This window comes from Hakea prostrata, chromosome 2, assembly GCF_041222555.1.
Source record: "Hakea prostrata isolate BN-2017 chromosome 2, UWA_Hpros_2, whole genome shotgun sequence".
Lineage (NCBI taxonomy): Eukaryota > Viridiplantae > Streptophyta > Magnoliopsida > Proteales > Proteaceae > Hakea > Hakea prostrata.
In genome coordinates, this window is record NC_142601.1 from 763,031 (window position 1) to 789,131 (window position 26,101).

The 26,101-nt window shown below is 37.8% G+C and overlaps 1 protein-coding gene and 1 pseudogene across 3 annotated transcripts in view; both read right to left on the reverse strand.

Annotated features, from left to right (window-relative positions):
* Positions 1-9,004: 9,004 nt before the first annotated feature.
* LOC149023167 (dof zinc finger protein DOF3.6-like) lies at positions 9,005-10,579 on the reverse strand (annotated as a pseudogene). Its single transcript, XR_016171403.1, has 2 exons — positions 10,416-10,579; positions 9,005-10,218 (listed from the first exon to the last, which is right to left on the reverse strand). The product of XR_016171403.1 is annotated as a dof zinc finger protein DOF3.6-like (transcript).
* Positions 10,580-15,912: 5,333 nt separating this feature from the next.
* The window catches only part of LOC149023168 (uncharacterized), a 28,765-nt gene continuing 18,576 nt past the window's right edge, over positions 15,913-26,101 (reverse strand). The window contains exons 4-10 of one of the 2 annotated variants that reach the window (XM_089143722.1): positions 20,859-20,945; positions 20,625-20,678; positions 19,764-19,948; positions 17,582-17,664; positions 17,316-17,416; positions 16,735-16,995; positions 15,913-16,630 (exon numbers count right to left, since the gene is read on the reverse strand). In XM_089143722.1, the coding sequence (XP_088999848.1) occupies positions 16,780-16,995; positions 17,316-17,416; positions 17,582-17,664; positions 19,764-19,948; positions 20,625-20,678; positions 20,859-20,945 (726 nt within the window). In that variant the 3' untranslated portion in view covers positions 15,913-16,630; positions 16,735-16,779. The remainder of the gene's footprint in view (positions 16,631-16,734; positions 16,996-17,315; positions 17,417-17,581; positions 17,665-19,763; positions 19,949-20,624; positions 20,679-20,858; positions 20,946-26,101) is intronic. The other variant, XM_089143723.1, reaches the window with a different exon arrangement.

Consider the following 26,101-nt stretch of genomic DNA (forward strand, 5'->3'; position numbering starts at 1 on the left):
ATTCATCATCCTGAAGCTCAGCATTTCTGAAGCCTTCAACTCAATGTTATTGGCAGACATTTTGTGGCAGAATAGGTTTTGGCTACAGATGCCATAGTGGCTCCAAGAAAATGTACTGATTTCGAAAAAGGATCAGTCAAGCTGAGGCAGCTTAAAAAAGATCACTAGTTGTTCATTCACACTAATCAGCTCGATCGAGATAGAATGACTGTTATTCTCCACACCCGGCCCCATAAAGGAAGATGCTGATCTCTCTCTCTCTCTCTTGTGAGAAGAAAACTCATTGCCTCAAAGAGCCAGTACGAGCAGTGGACTCGAATGAAGTTGTAGAATCCAAGGACCAATATTAGATTAAACTCTCAGTGACTTGTCCTCAATGAATGACCAGGCCAAGGCATCCGCCGCCAAATTGGAAGACATTGTAGCAAAAGCGAAAGATTTTTGCAGCTATATGATGTCGTGATAAATACTGAAAATCTCCATCCTAGAGGATGGATATGTAGGTGATTTGATGAAAAACCTCCATGCAATCAGTTTTCAGCCACAACAATGTCAGTTCCATTTCTAGCTACCATGAGGAGACCTGATGACCTGATCTTTAAGGCATAATCTTTTCCTATAATAGCTGATTAACAGTTCATTTAATGACTAAAAAAGCATAATCTTTTGGTCATTAAATGAAATATACATTTTTTTTTTCAAGATGTGAAAATTATTTCACCTGGGAAATTTATTACCTTCGCAACCAAGCTTCTCAATTTTCTTTTATTTGGGGAGATAAATTTTACTTTGCATCAAAATATATTGCATTCCCCATGCAACCAAATGAACTCATAGCTTTGGATAAATGTGCAAGTGTTACTAAGGGAAGTACAAGCGCACAATTTCTCTTTACCTTTGCTGATGATCTTATCCTCTTTGTCAAGCTACAAGGAAAGAAGCACACATATTTGAATATATCCTAAAACAATACTGTGAAATGTCGGGTCAAGAATTGAATGGAAGCAAAACACGAGCCCATTACAGCCCAAGCACCTCGGCATTTATGAAACAAGAGTTATCTTTACATTTTCATATTTCGCCCACTTCAGCGGAAGATACATATTTGGGTATTCATCTTTTTGCCAGAAAAATGAAGAAGAAACATTGTGCCACCCTTCTTTGACGGGTAAATGTTTGATTCCAGGGTTGGAAATCCAAATATTTGGCTTCCCCAGGAAAACTTGTTCTTATTAAGTCAACACTTGTAGCCCTCCCTTATCATTTTATGTCCTGCTTTAGATTGCCGATGACAATCATTCAATCAATAGAAAAAACAATGAGAAGCTTCTTTTGGTCTAACGGTAACAAATAGCAGGTACACACTATTGATTGATATACTATATGTTCTGCACATTCAACAGGAGGCTTGAACTTTCGCAACCTCCTAGATTTCAACCTAGCGCTTCTGTCTCGGAAGGCATAGGAATTATTAAAGAATCCGCATTCTTTGTGGGGAAGATTAATGCTCCAAAAGTACTGTCATCATACTTCTTTCCTAGAGGTCAACCCATTACCAATAGATTCTTGGGGATGGCGATCAATATTGTTGGGGAGAGACTTACTCAAAAAAGGTTTATTGTGGCAAGTGGGAAATGGACATCTCATTAATCCTTGGACTGATCCTGGATCCCCCAAGCGAGTCTTGATAAAGGTTGTTTCCCCTATGCTACTAATGCCCCTCAGACGGTATCACATTTTATTGATTTGCGCTCTCATTCTTGGAATCAAGCATTATTATCTCAATGGTGGCCTCCGGATATTGTCCAAAGAATATTGGAAATTCCATTGTCAGTTACACAACAAGCAAGATAGACAAATCGGCAAAGGACTCCCTCGGGGATATTTTCGGTTAAATCCGCATACCAAATGGCTATGACTCCTTCTACATCATCATCTCCCATCCAAACGACCACTTGGAAGCGTTTGTGGAAGGCTCCATTGTTACCTCGTGCTCAACATTTCCTGTGGAAAATCCTGCATCAAAAACTTCCCATTGCTCTACTACTTGAAAGAAGAGGATGCTCATGTCCCACTCACTGTCTCCATTGTGGTGAAATTCAAGCCACATTAGATCATATCTTTATTTCTTGCCCCCTTGCTAAGGCCGTTTGGGCAGCGTTACATTTACCAATCTTGGAGCAACAAGGTAGCTTGATGGACAAAATCATTTTTTGCCTCAACCAATGGCATGAAGACCCGCTGGCAGAAGGACCCATTACCACATTAACAACACTTTGGCTTCTCTGGAAAGCATACACCAGTCTTTTTGATAAAAATGAGTATCCTGCAACGACTCAGGTAACTTTCCAAATTTGGAAAGGCTTACAATTATATAAACAGGGACCTCAAGTTAAGCAGCCAACCAATGCACCAATTCATATTAAATGTATACCTCCTATTCCTCCATGCATCAAAATGAATGTGGATGGATCCTTGTTTAAGGATAGAAAAGTTGCGGGTTTTGGAGGCATAGCACCGGATCATGGCAGCAATATGCTCTTTTGTTTTGGTAGAGGGATGGATTCTCAAGACATTCTCACTATTTAAGCTCTAGGAGTGCGTCAAGCCTTGATGTGGGCTTGTGATTTTCATATAGAGGAGCTTGAAGTGGAAACTGACAACTGGACACTAGTTCATATTCTGAATCAGGATCCACATAAAGTGCCACGGAAGATATTCTCAATCATATCAGGCATCCAGGAACTCAGGCTACAATTTGCATCTCTCACATTCACCCATATCTATCGTGAAGCAAATATGGTAGCTGATGTTTTGACAAAAGAGAGTGCCAAAACATCTGAGCCTACCCATATACCCCAGGTAGGCTTGTAGTGGAGATCCTCTCAACCCATTCAGCCACATTTATATGAGTGTGAGATCCACAGGATACTTATTTTACATGGACAGATTCTGTGAGTGTGGGTCCCACATTGATGTGAGTGTGGCTGTATGGGTGAAAGGACATACTTAAATATGTATTTCCCACTTAAAAGGACTTGCCATATACTTTTTGTCATACTATTTCCGACTTATAAAGACTTATCATATAATATTATTTGATCAGTTGCACTGGCTTCACGGAACTCTTGTCAATCTGCTTCACTCCTGCTTCAGAATATCTTCAATGGCTTACCAGCCTACCAGGTAATCTGTTTCTCAGTAAATTCAAATTTTATTTTCTCGCCACTGCTACCTGGCTATACAATGTTAATGTCATTAATATAGTTGCTCAGATCTACGTTGTTTGAGTTGGAGTCTAAACGATCGCTTTGCAAGACTTTTGTTCTGCTAATTTATATTAGGAAGAGTATATTTTGCATTCTCTGATCTATGTTTGCGGGATCTCGCTTGTTTGTTTATTTTCTGGACAGGGTTAGTCGCTATTTTACGTAGGCATGTGATCATATCTGAATTAAAGTAAATGTGTTTTTCAGCTCGGATCAATAAATGCTAACTCACAATCTTGTAAGTATTTGGTGCGAGTTTATTTGAAGAATTCTGTACACAATACATGTGGCAAGTCAGAGTAACAAGGATTTGAAGAAAAAATTGCTAATTTGATAAACTAGGACCAGATTCGTGCCCTTGGCTTCAACTTTCAAAAAATTTGATTTATTTCTTATAGTACACTTTGATATGGCTGCATTTTTATTTTTTTTACTGGGATGGGGATGTGAGGTGGTAGGTACAAGGGATGTTAACATTTTGAACTTTAACTGTACTGATTTTTTTGCAATTTTGTGTAAGAACCTGCCCTTCAATAAAAGTCATTCTTCCTCTAGATTTAGAAGGTAAACGGGTAGCTGTCAAGTATTACTCAGATAACTAGCCCAAGCTAAATGAAAAGTTAGCTTTTGAGAAATCAGTGTTCACTAAAACTTAGAAGACAAATGCTTGGACTGAAGCTGAAACATTCTCCCTTCTCCCTAACTATAGGCATCTTGCTTTTAAGTTGTTTATATATTTATATAATATCATCTTTACCAAATGACAAAAATGAAGTGAGAGCAAACACCTTAGTTATGCAAAACTACTGAGCTTAAGCTCACCGCTTATGGACAGTGAAGTTATTATTATTATTATTTTTTTTTTTAGTGTACGTGTGTATAATGTTTTACTCTCTAGTTACGGTGGGGAGTTTGATGGGCAAAAATTAGATCTCCAATTGTCTTCATAGAAACACTGGTTTTGGTTATTAATTGTATACATATATTCAATTTGCTTTAACATAATGATGTATTTTTCAATCTCGTTTCATTTGATTGAGATATAAATGAAAATTGAACTATAAAGACCGTAGTAAGTCTTTATATCTCTCTTTTGTCTCTTTTATGATTTATGATTTCTTTCTCAGCCACTCTATCTGATAGGAACTTGGAAACTAGCTTTCACTTAGAATTTATATTTATTACTAATTGATTTTTAAAGAAATAAAGAAAGATAGGTTTTAAATTCTTCATTATGCTGCTTTTAGATGATTGCAGCTCATTTTTATTTTCAATTATTATTTTTTACTGGTGTTCCTCTCCACTCTTCAAAGCACAATGGTTTTCAAATGTCGACATATTGGAAGGAAGTTTGAGCAATTTGGGCTGGATATATATATGCATGGACAGAAGCACTTGAACTTCTTAAACTCCATGGTTTGTTGATATGATGGTGAAAAATGGAGGTTTAATCTACGCCACTATGACACATCTTTCCCTTGATCATTCTTGATAGATCCGCCTCCACACTTAATGCACAAAGCCCAGTAGGCATCTCTTTTCTGTTTTTCTCATCGTTTTTTAGCTTCTCTCCAATGCGCCTTAATGTCATTGACCCTTGTCTTATTGGCTACTTAGCTTCAAATAATAATTTGCTATTTTCTTTTTGCATTTTTCAATCAAGATCATTGGTTCTAGCGTATGGGTTTTTTAGGTCAGCATAATTTCTTAAAGCTCTTCATTTGGTTTATTTAGATCATATACTTGAAATCATACTTATAGTTGTACTTTAGTGACATAAACAACATTTGTTATATTTCATTTGTTTGTGCTTCAGATATATACATGTTCTAATTTCCTTATCCTCAATTCAGAAGGATTGCATTTTAAATGTTTCCATGATTGATTGATTCAACATTTTTCATTTCTGTAGTTAAACTTATGATTTAACCAATGTAGCACTATTTACCAGGTGGGTATTAATATTATTGTTGTTTTTGTTTTTTCAAAGTCGCCCATGGTTTTTCCGATTACCAAGAACAAAATCTGGATAACCACCCAAGGGAGGACGAGGATTTTGGTTTTGTGGTTTATTAGATTGGACCTGAGAGAGGGAAAATCACATAGGTAATCTCACCTCTATCTTATTCTTCTTCATTTTATTCTTTTTCTTCTTCTTTATTGTCTCTGGGTTCTCTATAGTAGTTAGCATTTTTCAGAGTTTTTGGCAGTGATCAACAATATGGGTTAGTTGAGTGTGTATTTGGGGTATGATAATGTAGATATATTCATCCATGATCAGAATTTGGAGTTTTTTTGGCCGTGTAGGTGGTGTTTATTTCATTGAAATTGTTGTAAGGTACAACTAAATTTAATATTCTACAGAATCTGGGTTTATTTTCTTCCTACTTATTTTTCAATACTTGTACATCTAAATCTGACATAAAGTGTCGCTAGGGATTATGCATTTCCAAGGCCAGTGACTATGGCTACTACTCAAGGCATCATGACAATTGGGCACTTGGTCTTTGCTATGGGATGGCTTGGTGAGATATTCCACATTCCTTTAGCTAGGGTATGGAGCTCATTGGCAATTGTTATAGCAACAACCACCAAATTTTTTGGATTGAAAAATCTTGGACTTTACACAACTTCATCTCACTAGAAAATCCAACTGGATAATTGATCTTGTTTGATCTGATGGCTAGCCGATTACATAATTATGAACCAAAAAAGCTAGCTCACGTGCCTCTAATCCGAATTTTTTACAGGCTCCATCATATGATGCTTGACATAGCAACTAGAGGGAAAATAGCATCGACATGTAAAGGCATTATATACTTCTTTACTTGCCTAATGATGTCTTGGCTTTACATTATTGTAGTTAGTTTGAGTTCAATTCTTGTCTACTGGACAAGGATTGTCCATGCAAATCTTTATGAAAGATCTCGTATTAGGGTTCAAACTTTGTCAGTCCATAAGCCGGGGCATGAGTTGTGGCTCGTCCTATTTGAGCTTCATGCCCATTTCTTAGTGACTTTGGATTTCGACTTCCCTTTTGAGTTTAATATTGGATAGACCACAAAAATTCACATAGAATGAATATAAAGAACAACAAACCCTGAGCTCTGTAGCCCCACATATCGGGGTTCAAAGATTGACAATCCAGAAGCTAGGGCGTGAGTTGTGGATCATTCCATCTCGGTTTTATACCCATTTCATAGCTACTTTTGCTTTTGATTTCTCTTCTGAGTAGATCATTGGATAGACCATATAAATTCACACCGAACCACCATCAATGATCATGTAACTTGGTAATGACCAATGCCTCTTAATGGAAAGGTTATGATTTAATCTTCTCTGATGGTATATGTAATAGTCTTCACCTCTATTTTCTAAGTAAATATAAAACACCTTTTGGAAAGGGAAAAAAAATGACAATAAAAAGAGGTTGTTGAACCACATCAAACATGATAACGGTTCTAATTTTTAAACTAGATTGAAACCATTATAGCATCACAGAATATACACGTTTTACATAAAAAAAATGCAAAGTAAGTTATTTTTCTTCATTAATTAGGAAAATTTATCATCTTTAATTAGTGGATTTTTTTAGGTAACCAATTAGCAGATATGATTTCCATAAAAACCAATTAAGTAGATAGATGGTTAAGATTTATCTCAGATTTCGTATATTTTTTTATGCATCATAGGAAGTCTTTAATTTCTAACTTATATACTAAAAAGTCCACATGCATTTACGCGTGAATGTTCTAACTGGTATACATTATATATATATAGTCGGTATACAGATGGATAAACAACTACTGCAACCATGCATCAATCATCACATCAGCATCGTATACCTTTCCCTTCTAATGGTCTCACTCACAGTCTCTTGTCCTCCCTATTCATGATATCTCCAATTTCACGAGCATTAAAAACTGTAGCGCATATATGTTCGTAGTTCTCCATTGAGGACTGATTTAAGTCCTGACCGACCGACGGATGTCATCTCCAACTCGATCTCCATGTGTATCTTAATGTTGTTCTAGCTTGTAGTTGCACACTTGCACTACACAGATAGAGAGAGACAGAGACAGAGAGAGAGAGAGAGAGAGAAGAGAAGAAAAAGAAGAAGAAGAAAGAGAAAGAGAGAAAGAAAGAGGCGAGGGGAGAGAGAGATAAGAAGAAGAAGATAGAGAAAGAGAGAAAGAGAGAAAGAAAGAGGCGAGGAAGGGAGCTTTTTTTTGGACAGTTCGATCAGCTTGTTAAATGATTTTGATTGCTTTATTCCGTCTTACTGAGCAAGTAGCTGTCTTGGTCCTTTAATTCAAAAGCAAATATTTCAAAACCCACGACCAGATTCCTTTCCTTTCTTTCCAGACTAGCATGCCATACGACCAGATTTCATCGGAATATTTTTAACCATCCTTAGTCATAAGCTGCTAATTAATTAACTAAAGTTTAAACATCACCCGGGCCCGCCCGAGAATGATATCAGAGATATTCAAGAAAACGTTTTCTTTAAAATCAATCAGAGGGGGCTGAGTGAAAGTGAAACTGAAACGAATGAGTGCAACCAAAACCAAAGTAAATCCAAAAAGAGCAAAATGAATCAGAGGGTCTCATGCTTCATTAATCCTTATTCTGTAGGTCTTCATGGTGTCCATATCTTTTTGACTCTCTGCTGGTCTTACTGAAACTCCTAACTGAGTTCTAGAATCTTCCTTTCCTGCTTTCGACTCAACTGTGTCTATGCTGCTTGCATGGTTTTGAGTGGGATTTTGGCTCTTTTTTTTATTTATTTTTTATTTTTATATATTTTTTGAACTTCTCTCCAACTTTGAACCTTTCACACTCTAATGATCATCTAGCTCAATTAACTAATTAACCAACAGATGATTTCACCTATCACTAGTATTACTCTTTATTATTGCAGAATCATTAAACTCTCACTCTGAAGCAGTCAAAAAAAAAAAAAAAACCAACATACACTTACATGAGAATTAAGGATCGAGTATAAGCACAAACTTGCATGGGAAAATCTTTCTCTCTCTCTCTCTCTCTCTCTCTCTCTAGTGGTATATGGTGGACCTCCTAAAAGTACAAGACCTTATCACTGAGGTGTGTTGAATGACATTCCAGACTCGAACAAGCCTGAAATCGTTCCACATCACCAGGTAGGCAGGTACTTGGCAAATCCACTGCTACTTGGCTAAGAATTCTAAGACCGGCCATGACAGAGTTTTACAGCCCAAGAGGACAAGAAAATTGCATGAAATGCTTGCTATATATAGCGGAGACCCCGGCCAGAAAACCAACCGAAAGGCCAAGGGAGGAAACCCACAAAACGGGAAGAGGGGGGAAGGGAGGCCTTGCCTCTACCGGGCAACAATATTTGCTAGCACTAACTATACAAGTCATCTTGGCCTGGGTAGTCTAGTCTCTCCTTTTACCCCGAAAAATAGAAATAAAAATTGACAGTCTCTCACAGTAACGATCGATCGCCCTAGGTTAATTGTGATATGCAAAGGAACCTGAGAAATAAGATGAATTAAGCCTTCCAAGGACGGCACGAATCAATGAAATCATTCATTACGGCGTTTTTGATCGATCTTAACAACCACCAAATACTCTTCATATATGTCAGGTTCCGGACCACTCCCCCCCGTGGCCCGGGCAGGATAACAAAATTTTACCCCATTATGTGACCGGCCGCCTCCGGGGTCGGGTGTCCTTTCACATACGCTCCAACTAGTTCAAACACCCAGTACATCCACTTCTGTAAACATGCCAATAAATATGAAAATTGAAAATCCTAAGAACATAACAAAACCACCATTAATTTCTAGCTGCCTAGGTTCTTTGGCAGATCAGGAAGAGATGATCTATTGCTGCAATTTCATCATCTTTAACTACACTCCTTATAAGAGATTGTTGGTGGAAGAAGAGTTGAAACCAGAAAAATCTGTCCATGCATTTCCACCGTAGTACTGATGCTGATGATCATTTCCTCGAATACCCAATAGCTGCTGCCTTGATAGATACAACCCTTGATTTGCTTCCGTTTTCACTGGAGGTAGCCGTGTGGAAGTGAACCAGAACCAGAACCACCTGTACTAAAGCCGGACGGCAGCTTTGGCCGAAACTGAGCTGCAGCTCCCCCAGCATAGGTTGGTGGCTGATCACCACCTCCTTGGGCTTCAAATGGGTATAGACGACCCACCATGGAGGGAGGCTCCAACCCAGTTAAGAAAGGGATTTGCTGCGCTTGATGTACTCGCCACCGCTCCGTATCTCCTGATGATAAAATGTTTCCACCTGAATTACTTGCCATCGGAAACTCCATGTCACCTGCAGTACCACCGGTACCAGCGCTGCCATCACCAGTAAAATTGAGGCCAAGGACGTCAGCTGCCTCATAATCAGAGAGATGTAACGAGGCTACGAATGGTAACTGTGGGGGAGCTATATGACTCATTACATAGGATTGATCCACAGTGCTGGTGCAGCTACTGGAGGCGACTGCACTGCTACTTGAGGAGGTAGCAGAGCCAGTTTGACGGTTGGTGGCGGAGGCTGAAGGGGATCTTGAATTACTACTACTAGGGCTTTTGCTTTTGCTTTTCTTATTGTTCCTTCTACAACCTCCACCCACTGGAACATTCCTCAGAGCACCACCTATAGTCCAGTAGCGTCGACAAGTCTTGCAGAAGTGGCGGGGTTGGGTGAGACTGTAATTATTGTAGTAGCAAAATTTGGTATTGGTTGATTCACATCTTGGACACTTCAGTGCTGCCTCAGGTTGTGGCAATTTCGCCAGCCGAGCACGCTCCGCCATCGAACCGGGCCTGATCATTGATCCCCCACCCCCACCAGCCGGAGCCTGTTGTGGACATGGGGAGAAATGATCAGGATTGTTGCTGCTGCTGCTGCTTCTTCCAGGTTGACCATTAATTGGGTTCTGCTGAAATATTAAAATTAATATACGGGAAAGTGAGAAATCACATATCTGGCGCCTCTAGTATATTCAGCAAGCTAGGGAGGGAGAGAGAAAGAGGGAATACACAGAAAAAATACAAATTAAAGGTTCGGAATATTTATCTTCGAATTTTGCTTTTTGGCGAAGAAGCTATGTAGAGGATGAAATTGCACAAACGTTACCTGCTGCCAGTTGGGTGGATCTAAATAGACCGGAACCGAAGAAAAAACCATGGTGCTTGATCTTCCTTTCTCTTTTGTAAAGGCGGGGGTAGGTTTTTGAAGATGTGGTGGAGAATCACATCAACAAGAGAGTTGCAGAGAGAAAGAGATAGAGAGGGAGAGTGTGTGTGTTTGTTTGAGTGTGAGAGAGAAAGATGGAGAGTTAAAAGATAAAGGAAGGAAGAGAGATTTATTTTATTGCATTCTCGTTCTTTCTCCGTTGCTTTCTTTCTTTTTGTTTTTATTAAACTTTTTTTTTTGAGGGTTTGAGCCTCGTGGGTGGAGGCCAGAAGTTTCTTAACAAGTAAGATTTCTCTTTTTGATGCATATTGGTACGTAAGCTGTGCTTGCAAAAGCATGGGTGGCTGAATCAATTAATGGCCGGGTCTGCTTTGGCCTCCTCCCCCTCCTTATATCCTCTGACCTCCGGTCCTCATGCATGGGAAGTGAATGTGAGAGATAGAGACCAAAGAAACACTCTTAAGAAATCTATATCTAACGTGGCGGAATAGCAATAGAAATGAAAGACAAAGGGAGAACACAATGATTTAATTGGTTCGGTCACTAGAACCTACATCCAAGGATGAGTTAATGAACTCATCAAGTCATGCACTATCGAATAACAAAGATAAGGTTACAGCTCTAATGCTTTACAAGATATGAACTATATACATGGACCAAGAAAGAAACTACATCATAGAACAACTACACCTATAACCAAGAATCAAATCAGCTCATCTCTTCATGCATGCGCAGACCAAGAACACTAACATCAACAGCAATGTCTTCAACGCATCCAAGACAAGACTTCTAATCCTCCATGTAAGATCCAACCAAGAAAAAGCAAGAGAAACAAAGGGCACAATTGAACCAGAGCACCAACCACGCTCAAGAAGAAGAAAAACAAATAAGAGAAACAAATCGTGTGTTCTAACCCTAAGCCCAAATAATATGTATATATACATAAAAATTCTTGAATAGACCTAAATGCCCCCTCAAACAAATCAATAAGACCACTCTGTCCTAACACAACCTATCGTACGTGTAACACGCTTGGGTTCTATAATATAGAACCCAAAAGAAAGATAATAAGTCTGTCTAGGAAAACAAACATGTAAGTATAGCAGAATCTATCCTTTCACAACCCTGCATATATATATATACGAAATTGTCTATCCTTGTGTCAACTACGGATCCTTTATTTATATAATAAATTGTTTATACAATTTCAAAATGCATTTTCCTTCCACCAGATCGATTTTGCGCGCATCCATTAGTTAATTGTAACAAGTTAATTAAAGTTAAGTAAACGTGCTTTCCATTGATGGGACGGTTGGTGGCCTTGGAATCTCAATCCCCTATCAGCTGCACTGTGATCTTGACAGGAAGAATAATGAGTACTGTGGCTTTCCCTCATTTTCATGCAAAAAGTGATCGTCTATGTAGCCATCCCTGTCCTCTTTATTTCTCCCTCCCTGTTGGGCCTTCTCTAGCTTCTCGATCGGGGGATCCAGAAAGAGAGAGAAACAGCTATAGTGTGAGGGAGATGGAAAGGGAAATGGAAAGGGAAAGGAAGCAAGATATATTTGCAGTTAGTCTTGTTTATACTGTTTCGTTAGTTGTCACCTCTTCTTTAATTTCCATGCATATCACAGACAGGCAGGCAGATTGGTATGTACCGCGTTAGTTAATTCTGCCATTCTGGGCCAGGTAGACCGACCTCGATATCCATCAGCTTTGTTTGTCTCACTTTCGATCTCAGCTGTCTTTCTGTTGGTGAATAATAGAGATAAAAGGATTTGTGAGATCGAGATGTTGTTCGATCAGAACCAGGCAAACAATTCTTAAACCCCGTTCACATGATTATTTGCGATCGAATAACATGTATACAAACTACCAAACTGGTCCCATACTACTTCATATAACGTTACAGAAATCCTTCCTTAATTTATCACTGCAACTCAGATAATTAGTTATGCTGAAGAAATATCCAAGGCCCAGAGTCGAGCCGCATCACCAGTTCATCATAACATCACGGAGTCTGTCTCAAGTCTCGAAGAAGAACAATACGCCTTGAAAGACTTTGAATAATAATCTCCAACGAATCTGATTCAATTAAAAGCTTATGATGGCCCAATTTAACAACTAGCAACTAAACTACAAGGAACGGACCGAAAACAACAACCAAGAACCAGCGAAGACCAATCCCCTCCACGAACAATCGGAGGCAAAACAAAAGCAGAGAATAAGAAAATCAACAAAGGAACAACAAAAAGAGAATCAAGGGACAAAGGCCGCCCGAAACAAAGCAACAGAAACCCAGAACAGAAAGAGCAGAAAACACCAAGCAAACCAAGAACAACGGGGACCCGCCCCAAAGCCCAAAACGCCCCGGACAAGATAATAAACAGCGAGCACGCACAAGAGGGAAACGGACACGACAGCACCACCGGGGACCGACGCGAGCCCCCCAAAAAGCGGCCCCACCGAGAAGACACGAACCCAAACGGATCCTCCCAACGAACAAGCCGAGAGAAATCCCGAAAAACTTAGAATTGTTGGAAAAACACCATATGAAGGAGGCATATCACATATTTTGGGTATTGTATAAACAATTGTTACTGGATATAGTAAATTAATCATATAAAATTATATGCATGAAATCAACTTATCGATACTACTACGTACAACAACTTTAATCCCATCCGCTGGGGACTATGTTTTGTTGTTAAAATTAAAATCAGTTCTGGATTTCCAAATGTACCGTGAATTAATAAAATTTTCCAGTGAGAAATTGTTTTGGGCTAAATCTTTATCGTTCTTGAGCAGCTGTAGAAGTGAAATTCGATTATCCGAGACGAGGGAAATTAAGCCACGTTAATTAGAGGCAAACTAGATTTTCTTTGGGAAAAGGTAATTCATTAGCAGTTGATCCACCAATTCAGAGTTGACATCAATTACATCTTCTTCAGTAGATTTGACTACAGGAATTCTTCTAATGCCAAGCTCTTCATTTCACAACTATATATTCCCTTGTTCATATATTTCCGCCTGAATAGTTGCAGTGAAAAAGGAAAAGACACAGCAAAAAGATAATATCTTCGTCCCAAGAGATCTTACAATGGTAATCAGATCTTCTAGACTTGCTGTAATTAAGTTTATTGAGTATCTCTAATTGATGATCTCTTATTATTGCAAGAATATCTCTTTCCATAGCAATAGGAGCACATCTTGTTGTACTATTGGAAATGATATTTCTTTCCATAATAATAGGAACACAGTTTGCTACACATTTGGGAAGAATATTTTTTTTCCATAGAGTTAGGAGCACAGCTTGCTGCACAACTATCTTTCCGTATCTTCTCTTCAAATTTGTTTGGGATTTTTGTTTGTTCAACACTCAGCCTCCAAGTTGAGGTGAAGATATCATCTGAGGTCAACTTGGATAACATATTTTTGAACATCCCCTCAAGCAGCGCTTTGATAAACATATCAGCAAGTTGATTTGCACTTCAAATATATGGGGTCTCAATGTTCTTATCTTGCACCTTTTCTTGGATAAAATGACAATCAAAATCTATATGTTTAGTCTTTTCATGGAAGACTGGATTAGAGGCGATGTGGGCTACAACCTGATTGTCACAATATAACTTCATAGGAGCATGAGAATTTTCAAATCCAAGTTCTTTTAACAATAAATGAAGCCAAACTAACTCACTCGTGGCTATAACCACCATTGCTCTATACTCAGCCTCTATACTTGAACAGGCTACAACATTTTATTTTTCACTTTTCCACATAATAATCCACAAATGTACAAATGTGCAAAAGCCTATAGTTGACCTTTTGTGGATAGGATTTCCAGCCCAGTCAGCATTGGCATAGCCCACAATCTTTGTATTTCCATTTCCTTGCATCCAAATGCCTCTCCTAGGACAAGATTTGAGATAACACAATATTTTATTGACCAAGCTCATATGTTCCTCACTAGATGCGTGCATGAATTGACTAGCAAAATTGACAGCATTAATGATGTCAGGTTTGGTGATTGTTAGATAGGTAAGTCAACCCACTAGTCTATGAACCTACCAACATCTTCTAATGGTTTAGACCATTAAGAAATTTATTGTTGTAGTCCATGGGAGAATCCCTAGGTTTTGCACCCAACTTCCGTGTTTCCTTCAATAGGTCCAAGACTTACTTTTTTTTTTTAGATGAATAACCACTTTTGAGAGCTATCTACTTCTAATATAAGAAAATATCACAATTTTCTCAGATCTTTGATATCAAAATTTTCTTTCAAATATTGATGGAGAGTGGCAATCTCATGATGATCATCACTTGTGATGACTATATCATCCACATAGACCAAGACCACAACAGTTCCCTTAGATCTTCTTTTGACAAACATTGAACAATCATTTTCACATTTTTTGAATCCAAAGCTTATAAGAGATGTACTCAATTTTACCATACCAAGCTCGAAGAAATTGTTTTATACCATATCTAGCTTTGTTGAGCTTGCATACAACGTCCTTCCTAGGAACAGTCATATAAACATCTTCTTCAAGGTCTCATTGTAAAATTGTATTTTTGATGTCTATTTGGAACAAGAGCCATCCATAGTTAACTACAACTGACATTAGCACTCTGATAGCTTGAATGATTCCCAAATAACAACGATGACTGATAGTGGAAAAATCAAAGGAAAAATTACGTGATTGGCTACTTTTAGGTTTCTCTTTACAAAAATAGCCACTCAATGTTTCACTTTACAAAATTAGCCAAAACTGAATTTGCATTTACAAAACTAACCAAAATATTAATTTTTCACATTTTCGGACATTTTTTACCCCTAAAACTAATCACATTGAGCGGAAAAATCACTATATTGTCCAAAAGGTAAAAGTCATTATTTTTTTCATACCCTTTGGACATTTTCATCCATATGCCGATATGATCAATTTTAGGGGTAAAAATGTCCAAAGAGATGAAAAAAACACTATTTTGACTAGTTTTGTAAATGCAAACTCAATTTTAGCTAGTTCTGTAAAATGAAACATTGAGTAGTTATTTTTGTAAGGGGACACATAAAAGTAGCTAATCACGTAATTTTTCCGAAAATAAGAGACTGAAAAAATTGGAAATGCAAGAGGGCCTTTTTGTAGCAATCTTCTTTTCTTCTTCTTCATCTTAGGCAATGCTTGTTTGCAAAAGTAAGGTGATAAAAAAGGGTAGGAAAAAAATAAACTTGTGAGCTCCATATGTAATGGGATGAGGGAGAAAAAAAAAGAAATGAAAGAATTTTGTGAAAAGTGTTTAAACTTTTTAATTTTTTTTCATATTTATTCACAAAACTCCCCACATTTTATAGGGTTTTAAGTTAACATGCCATCTCCAAACAAACCATACTTTTGGAATTTAATAAAAAATGCTAATTTTTCTAATTTTTTTTCTACCCACCTTTATTCCAACAAACAAACGGAGCCTTAGAGATTGGAAATAAAGGTAAGGTGGTGGCTTCTGGTAAGGTTTTTTCTTCTTCTTCTTGAGGGATTGGAAAAAAGAATAAAGGGTGGTTTCCATAAGGTGTAAGAAAAAAATAACACCAACGTATTGAGTATAGAATGAGAGAAATGATAGTTTAATAAATTAATATTAAAAAGGTATTTTGGTTATTTCATTTGAAACTTAAGTGGGCACTAATTAAACTGTTATCTGAAGAGCTGTTTTTTATCACCCGTAATTTAAGCCACTTAAGGGAGCCAATAAAAGTTTTGGCCCAACTTTTAGTAGGGTACACGTAAGAAAAATCAATTGGTCATTATCCTCCAGTTTGATTATTCAGACGATCTCACATCATGAGGATATACCCATCCAAATCCAACATTTTCATTTTCATTTTCATTTTCATTTTTGGGACAGAATCAGAGCAACCTTTTTCTAGCATGCTTCTTTTAACATACGAAGAAAGAAAAAGAACAACCAGTTACAAGGGAAATCAAGTTAAGTTTCCGAAAATACAAAACCTTTCAAGAGAGAATCTATTGAAAAGATCGATCCTCAAGAAATACGATACTCACAGAGAATGCACTTCTCCCTTTTTAACTTCCTGAAAAGATGGAACTTGGACAGGTTCTCGGGCAAAAGACTTGGTCTGAGCCAAACATTTCGTCCTGTACCAAGACAAGACATTTTGTTAGCTATGTAGGAAGAAGAGCTTTCCAATCTCCCAGAGTCGATTCAACTGCCCAAAAAGAAGAGTTAATTTGATGCTAACAAATGGATCACAGCAGTTGTTTGAACATCTCAGCTGTCTGCTGCTTCATCCCAGGCCGCTAGAACTTGAAACATTCTTGATAGACTCCTCTTCCATTTCAACTAGCAGACGGCAAAATGTCTCGACATCACCTGCGTCTTCCTTGAATGTAAACCTGTACTCCTTCCATTGGCATTCAACAAAGCCATCTTTTGCTGTCAGACTGGGAACCTTGGCCAGCACATCAAATCCTCGTTTATCGATAGACAGCATTAATGCTTCCTTCACATGATCCCAAAAATCATTTTTCACAATTTGTTATGTCCAGGAGAAGGAAAAAAGAAAAATCACTGAAAATGAGCAAGGTTCAAGTACTTTGGAAGTTTGGCAAAGCAATCAAGGAGGTGTCAAATTTTAATTCCACCAAAGTAACCACAATCTGATACGCAATATCCATGAATAAATGCATAACAATTCACAACTCACCATATTTTACAAGAACATAATTACTATACATTCAGGTGTCACACATATAGAAAATTTAACAATATGCAATACCATTCAGAATGACATTGTTACAAGCTAATGAAACTGTAACTCACCCTTGCATTTACGTTCAAGTATACAAAACAGAAAAGCATCAGTGCTCTACGTCTCGCCTGGCTCTGATTGATTCCATCAATTATTTTTTCAGCAAATGGCGCTACACATGAAAATTACATGACATAAGAGATTAGAAGACTTATACAAACAAGTGTTACAACTAAGGAAATGTATACAGAAGAAATTTTAAATCCAGCTCAATAAGAGAGAAAAATCATTCTTATAAATAAAGTAAATGTATACAAGTGTCTGTAATGAATCTTACATAATGGATCAGCTTTGGATGCTTGAATATTATCCCATTCAACTTCGTGTATGCTCGCAGTTCCATCAATATAGGAACATGATCTGGATGGACACACTTTACATCATCTGTTAACTGGGCATAGGAAAAACAATGATCTAAAACTTGGTGTAAAGCAGGAAGATTGTATAGAACTTTCAGAATTTTGGCAAACCATATCTAACATGCAACATGAAAATACTAAGGACTCAGGTGGTCACACTTGAGAGGTAGGGAAGATACTTTGTCAAGTCACTTCTACAGCAGAACTAGAAACAACATGCAAACAAGTACTGCCAAACCCACCCCCTCCCTCTGAGAGGACACAGAATTTCAGATAAATGGGATGCTGAAATTCAGCGGTTCCTATATTAGTATTATGTCATAAATCTAACTAATGTCATGATGTCATTTCCTTAATTTTCATAGAAGATCATATAAACGATCAAGTTCATGAGTTCACCTCTCAACTGTAAGCATATTTACCTATGCCATTCACTTGTTCATTTTTGAATACTTACATCATTCCCGAGTGGTTTAGTCACTCCCTCAAAACACTATTGCAATGGAAAAAGTAGGGAGACAAGAAGCCCTACTTGCTTGTGCATATAAAACTAGGTCACCATTCTTCAAGTTAGAAAGAAGAAAGCTGCAACATCAGGGAACCGAAGGGCAGTTAGATAGCTCCTCGAGAGGGAGAACCTCCCAAAACAGGAAGCAGCTTATATTCTGGAGGCCTTGGTTGTTATTTCTGTAACCATACTGCTTCCGTAGCAATGGACAGTTGGCACAGAAACCACATTTTGAGAAGATTTCTCTAAGGTACATGAAGCACTGTTACAGGCTTGCAAATCCCTGAAATTTTGATGGATTCCCACGAATTATTTCAGGTGATTTCGAAGCCAGCAGACTGCAGTTGGCCATGGAATAGCCTTAAAAGCATGGTTTGACATCAAATGTTGCTTGAACTATGCTAATTATGGTTACTATGAAGCATTGTTGTTGAAGAGGTTAGGCAACCTGGAGGGATGCATGCCCAAAGCATTGCCAAGGTGCCCTAGGAATGTAGTCCAGAAGCACAGGTACAGGCTGGGCATGGTGCTCGCTTTCCTGGAGCTAGTAGCTCAACCAATGTGGGGCTGGAATAGGAGGGGGAGGGGGGGAGCAAAGAGGCAGCACGTGCCCAGCTTTTATCCTAGTTTTATACAACTGCACTTAAAAGCATATCCATCTTTCTTTCTTTTTTTTTTTTTTTTTTTTTTTTTTTTGGGGGTGGGGGGGGGGGGGGGGGGGCAACAAACATAACTGGTGTGAGCTCATGAAGTATCAAAAAGAGGTGCTATCACCGTGGACCTAAATAAGAACCCTAAACACCTAGGTGATGTCGTAACAACAATGTCCATGTAAACGTAACTTAATTGATAGCTAGGAATGCAGGGACTGGTAAGTTTAGGGGAATTATTATAAGGATGTCATGGATTATCTAATCCTTTTAATCTAATTTGATCATGTTAATTAAATTAAAAAAATATATAGTCCGTTCGAATGGAAATGTCACACTCAAGGGTGGCACCATTTCATTACAATTTACAATATTGATTAAACCAAAGTCCTACGGCTCTCTAGGAAATTTCAGGCAGGCATGACAGCAAGATGTCTAGTGTGTCAATATCAACGAGAGAGAGAGAGAGAGAGGGGGGGGGGAGGGGAAGCATTTAACCATTAGAAATAACAATAAATGGAAACCTCATAACGTGAATCTTTCTCTAAGAATTGTCATGGAGGAGGTAGGAACCAGGGCCAAATAACTGGTTGAAATAATAGAATATTATGTAAAGGGCATCCATGTCATCATCCACTAACAGCAACCCCCAATACTTAAGGGATGATAACAGGAATCAGTCATGGCTTCCAACATCGAACAAGAAGATGGACATGTTGCACAGAGACAATTAAAGCACTTCTGCTAAATCCCCATTATTAAACATTTTAAATACTGTTCCTCTAGCAAATTGACTATCTGCTATCATAAATTTCATTAGCCTTACAATCTGAAGCTAAAATACTGATTTCACCTGGAAGAACAATAATTTCTCCAGCTCTGTCGCAGTAGTCAAACAAAGAGACAATCATATGACAGAAAACATGGATTGAAGTTTCATACCTTATATTAAACTTAAAAACCACATACGGTTCACTTCCATCAAGTACATTCTGAAGATTGTCACTTCGAGATGTACAACTGAGGGTGGAAGAACTCAATAAACCAGAAACTGAATAACTGGCATGACTGATTGCTTTCCTTTCCAACAATATAGCTTCTCTTAAACTTTCGTTAGCCAACTGAATCTGTAATAAACAATAATTATTTGTTAGAAAAATGCTCATTTACACAACCCAAGTGCCTCTTTCCATCCAGATGTGGCAGATGACTGCACCAGATTAAAGCTTACTGTCAGCGCAACACTAAGATTTTTCCACTAAAACATCTCTTGACCCATCAAAGTTTCTCCTTGAATGGGAGGGCCCATCTCAAGGTAGATGACGACGACCTATGACTATGAGGCAAACCTTTCCAAACAGCTGATAAGAACATGCATGTGAAGAGTAAGTGTTTTGGACCTTTCAAAAACATCCTAATGAAAGCAGCAATTTCACAGTGGAAGAAATCCCTATCCCATCCTAATGGAAGCAGCAATTTCAGTGGAAGAAATCCCTTTCTCCCAGAAGGGGGATGCATTGAAGGGATAGTGTGAAAGCTCTCCAGGCCAAGAAGGTATGAAGGGGAATATGAAACCATGGAATGCAGCTACCTCATTCAAGGCACTCTGGGAGCCAGGCATCTAGTTGGAGGTTTTTCTTTCCTTTCAAATTTGGTCTTCTTTCCAGTAGATCCTTTTCGTCTCATTCCTGGATTTCACTTCCACCTTGGAAGTGATACTTCATGGTAACTCTTTCCCCCTTATCCAAAATTTAGAAGGAAAAAAAAAAAAAAAAAAAAAGAAAGAGAATATGGAAAAATTACCTTATCATCCTTGAGAGGGACCACATCCCCAGTCAAAGCAACCCGAGAAGGCAACTATAGCAACAACAAAGTTGGGTCAAATTTTAGCAGACAATTGCATGACTTAATAGAAAATATATTCAAGAACTTTGTAAGTGAACATTCACTGTTAGGTTATAATGCATGGATCAAAAAGAATCCCAACATATCAGCTAAATCAAAAATAACGAAGCCACACAGATGTGCAACAGTGACCTTTCTCATAGATCTCAGCAAGCTTCCCAGAGGACCTGGGATAGGGTTGGTCACAGCAAGAGACCCACGCTCATCAATAATAGTGTTCTGCAAAGAGGAAATAAGAAAAAAGTTATCAGGCAAACACTAGTCAATAAAGCTCCCATCCCCTCTAAACCCCTAGGAGATCTAAAGTGAAATACAACTAACAAAATAAATCCCCTAGATCGCAATCTGGTATGCTGTACAAGTAATTAAATATGCTATTCTACAAGAGCCCATATATAATTAAATCTGTCATTCTACAAGAACCAACAAGGAAATCTCTTTAACAAACTTGTGAGTTTTATGGCACAAAGACATGACATACTCCACGGGGTGACTGCAGTTCTTTTTGGTTGATCAATAACAATTATATTGGTCAAACAGTTCACTTAATCATATAAAAACAGGAATTCGGCCTCCTGTATGGAGTATGTGCAAAAATCATTGGTAGTTAGAAATTACAGAGTAGACAAGCAATCCTGGTATAGAGTAAGTAAAAGTATAATTAAATAATAAAGAAAACCCCTGGGATCACTATGGGCCCCACAAGCACTAAGGGCTAAAAAAATTGCAGTTATTTGGCAATATCACAGCATAATGAGGAAACTGTTTGAAGCCAAAGAGGTATTTGGAACTTGGAACTTAAAGTAATCAACTTAAGAGGCATGACTAGGGCATTTCAGCAGAAAGAGAGAATAGGCAGCACTCTAGTAACCAAGAACCTTCTAGTAATTATAATGATCTCAGGCCCTATTTATAATGAAGAAATTAGTTCATCCCCCAGCTATTCAGTGAAACAGCAAGCGTGATAGGCTGAAACCAGTAAATGAGAAAAACTCTTTCATTTGAAATCCGATCGTAGTGAAATTTCAGGAAGAGGTACCTAGAGTACGAGAGCTATTGTTCCTAACCAAAAAGCACTCAGAGTTTGACCCCAAAAAAAGCACTCAGAGAAGCAACCAGAAGGAAGTTAACAAGACTTCTAAGACCAAAACTTGGCTATACCAGTAGAACCAGGACAGGTTACTGGACTTAATATCGTTGCACAAGAGGAATCTGGCATTTGGGTTCCTGAGGGGATGAGTTGACTCCACAACACTTGGTTGATTGGTTGATATCAAAGAGTTCAAACACTAATCATAAAAATACAAGTACTGCAACAATAGAGTAACAGAAGAATAAAAGAAGAAAGTCAGGTGCAGGAACAAAAAAGGGAGAAACAGAAGGGATCTGTTGCCAGAAAAACTCATGAATATCTATGGTTAACCAGTCAACAACTGCATGACAAACAGTAGGTTTCATGGAAGCAACCATTCGTTAACCCTAGCAAACCAAGCACCTCCATCAAAGAGCCATGAAAATATTTTGTGTAAATGATAGCCCTACCCATACAAGGTGAAGAAAGGTGTGGTGTGAGGGAGAGCATAATCTGTGGTTGGATAATAGTTACAAGTTTCCCCATTGTCGATACATTGGGAACCTCTCCCTAGATAGGTGAAGAAAGCTTCAATGCTTCTCACTATGTCACAATGCAAGCAAATTATGTCATTGCTTTTATGTTCTAGCTGCCCAACTGTATCATTATGTTACTGCCAAGGCCTGGTATAGTATATCATACTCATATCGCACTACTTGTATTGAGGGTCTTAAGAGAGATATCGTCCTGTTTCTCCACCTGCCATTCCAATGAAAATTTGCCAACTAGACACCCACCCCGAAACCCCAACACAGAAATGGAAGATGCCGACTCCCCTCCTTTGCTTAGACATTGTGCAGAGATGCTGGTTGAGAAAAGTATTGCTTGCAACTTCCTACAACCAACTTCAAGTAATCAAGCAGAAGAGCTCACCTTCGCCCACCCCCGGGAGGGGGGGGAATTATTGTCTAGATAAACCAGATACTAGTTAACATCATGGTTCAAACCTCCTGGAAATCTTGGTGAAATTCCCCAAAAACGAGACGAAATTCCCCGATAGGAGAAAAAAGTACAAAATCTCAGTCCATCTTGGTCAAAATTGACCATTCCAACCATTTCTATCCATCTTAATTCACTTTCATACCCTGTTTTGACTAGACGTACACATTTCATAAATCTCGTCTTGGTACCACCTATTAGATTTCAACTAGATTTCCCCTTTTTGGCTTTAAATCCTATATTTCTCAGTCAAATCCCTACATTCCTTTTTCAACAAAAATTTTCTTGGCTGGATTGTTGGGGATTAAACACACCTTGAAGTTAGGTATGTGCACACGTCTCTTGATTAGTAGGATATGAATGAAAACTTTTCATTGATTCTTTAAGTCAATTGAATGGTAGAAAATAGGAATATGAAGAGGAAGAGAAGAAGAATCAGCCAGAAGAGAGGCTGTATTGTGTGGAATTTAGGTAAAGGATTTGAGTAAGGCAGCCTTATACTAGGCCCAAAAAATACCAAAGTAAAATGCATAAAAGATCCATGAAAAGGCCCAAAGGATAAGGAGAGATCCCAAGAGATCTCAGGCTGGCATTGGCTACTACCAGCTTAGTGGGAATATTCTCAAGCACTCCCCCTCAAGCTAGAGCATATATGTTGAGCATGCCCAGCTTGCTAAAAATATAATTAATTTTCCCAATCCCTAAGACTAAGTGAAAATATCAACTAGCTGTTCACCGGTTCTAATGTTACTAGGAGCAATAAATCTGCCTTGTTCTTTTCTCTGATAAAGTGACAATCCACCTCAATATGCTTAATCCTTTCATGAAATATAGGATTAGGAGCAATATGAATTGCAGTCTAATTACCACACCATAGTTGCATAGTAGTAGTAGCCTTGAAGCCCAATTCTAACAGAAGTTGTTATAACCACATCACCTCATAAGTCAATAGTGCCATGGCCCTATACTTCAATTCAGCACTAGACCAAGCAACAACAATATGCTTTTTCCTTTTCCAAAAGACCAAATTACCTCCTATAAGGTCCAACACCCAAGGGTTGACCTATCCACTGGAGACCTAGCCCAGTCAACATCAGAGAAACCTTCCACCTTGTTATATGGTTTCTAACCAAGGATTGAAGTTATGGTTTCGAGGCTGGTTTCAACGTGGCCAAAAACCAAAATCTCGAGGTTTCGACCAAAATTTCAATCAAGACCTGGTACTTTTCGAGCAAGGTATCGACCCAGGTTTTGGGGCTTATATGGCCTCCATTTCATCTAATTTCTTGCATCCTACATATTTAAAGCATAATAAACACAATGGAACTGGTAGTTTGCAAAAAAAAAAAAAAACACTGAAAAATTATCGTTCAAGTATACTAACAAATGACTAGTTTCGAGTTATAGACATGGTGGGAGATCTCGCGAGATATCTTGCTATCTGAAGATAGCGAGATGAGATGAGATGAGAGTCAAGAGGGGAGAGATGGGAGATCTTGACGTGAGATCTCGCCAAAAGTGATCCAACCACTTGTTTAGGGGGTTTTAAAACCCCCTATCTCGCTCGAGAGAAGAATATCTCGCCTCTCTCTCGCTGAAAGTTGCAAAATTGGCCGGAAAGTTGATTTTTTGCCGGAATTTTTTGGGGATTCAACTTCTAAACATCATTAACACATCTACAACAACAGAATATCATCATTCAAGCCTATTTCAATTAGATCTTCAACAAAGGTAAGATTTTTTCCCAAATTTGAATTTTTTTTAAATAGAATATTCTACAATGGGTGTGTGAGTGTAGTATAAATATATGTTGATCTACTAGCTTTAATCTACCCTTTCATGGAAACAAATTTAATTTTCTGTTATTAATTTATTTTTTGGATTTTCGTATTTAAAAAAATATATTATCTATAAAATTAAAATTAAAAATATAAAAAAATACTTATGAAATGAATGTGATTATCACTTATGTTAAACTTCATTGAAAGGGCTACAATCTCATGTATTCATATTTTGATTATCATGCTTGCTGTATTTTTTTTTATTTTTTATTTTAAATAATTAAAGAGCAAATTGTACTAGCACCCCAAAATGGAGGCCTTAAAGCACTGACACCCCACTTTATGTTTAAAAAGCACAGAGACCCCAAAATTGAATTTTCATTGGTTGTCCAATTTGCCACTGAACACCTTTCAGATGTTTATTATAGGGATATTTTTGAAAATAAACAGTTATTTAATAGTTTTCATTGATAAATTTGACAAATATATCCAATAAAAATCCAATTTTGGGTCTCTATGCTTTTTAAACATAAAGTGCGGTGTCAGTGCTTTAAGGCCTCCATTTTGGGGTGTCAGTGCAATTTGCTCATAATTAAATAAAATAATTATTAAAAATTATATTTTATTAAAAATTATATATTTTTTTTAAATGATGCTCATATTATGTAGTTTATTTTAAAAATACAAACATGTATGTTTGAGCATTGTATATATGTTATCTTAGAACAAAGTGTGTGTTTTTGTTGTTTTATAAATTATTTTTACATAAAATAATTATAAAAAATTATCTTTTTTTTTAAATGATGCTCATATTATGTAGGTTACTTTAAAAATCAAAACATGTTTTTTGAGCATTGTATATATGTTATCTTAGAACAAAGTGTGTGTTTTGTTGTTCTATAAATTATTTTTACATGTTTTTATTTATCTAAAAAATATTCTAATGATTATTTGGAAACATTCATCTATGTATTTCAGTGTTGTAGACTTGTATCTTAAATGGAAACTAGTGGGAGTGGCGGCACTAGCAGTGGGACTCAAAACATTGTTTGGCAACATGGGGATCCACTGACTACCAACAAGAAAAAATCCCGATGCAAGTATTGCCTCAAGACCTTGAATTCTGGTGGTTCAACTAGATTAAAGCAACATTTGGCTGGTGGTTACAAAGATGTTTCCAAGTGTCCCAAGGTTCCTTATGAAGTGCAAAAAGCAATTTGCAGCAACTTTAAAAGGGAGGGAAACCAAGAAAGGATGAGACGGCACAAAAGCAAAGGGAATTTGAGGATTCAGTGCTGGCTAGACCTTTTGTTGATGAGGAGAGGAGGAGGGTTATGGGTATTGAGTCATAGGCCGAGTGGAGACAGATGAAGGCTGCAATGGAAGCTAGCAGACAGTCCTTACATTTTAAGAATGTGAGACAATATGAACAGACAAGAGGAGCAGGTGGTTTGGGGTCAGGGGCATCCATGCCACCTAGACATAGTTTCACGGAAGTGAGAGAACCGAAAGGAGGAGGAAGA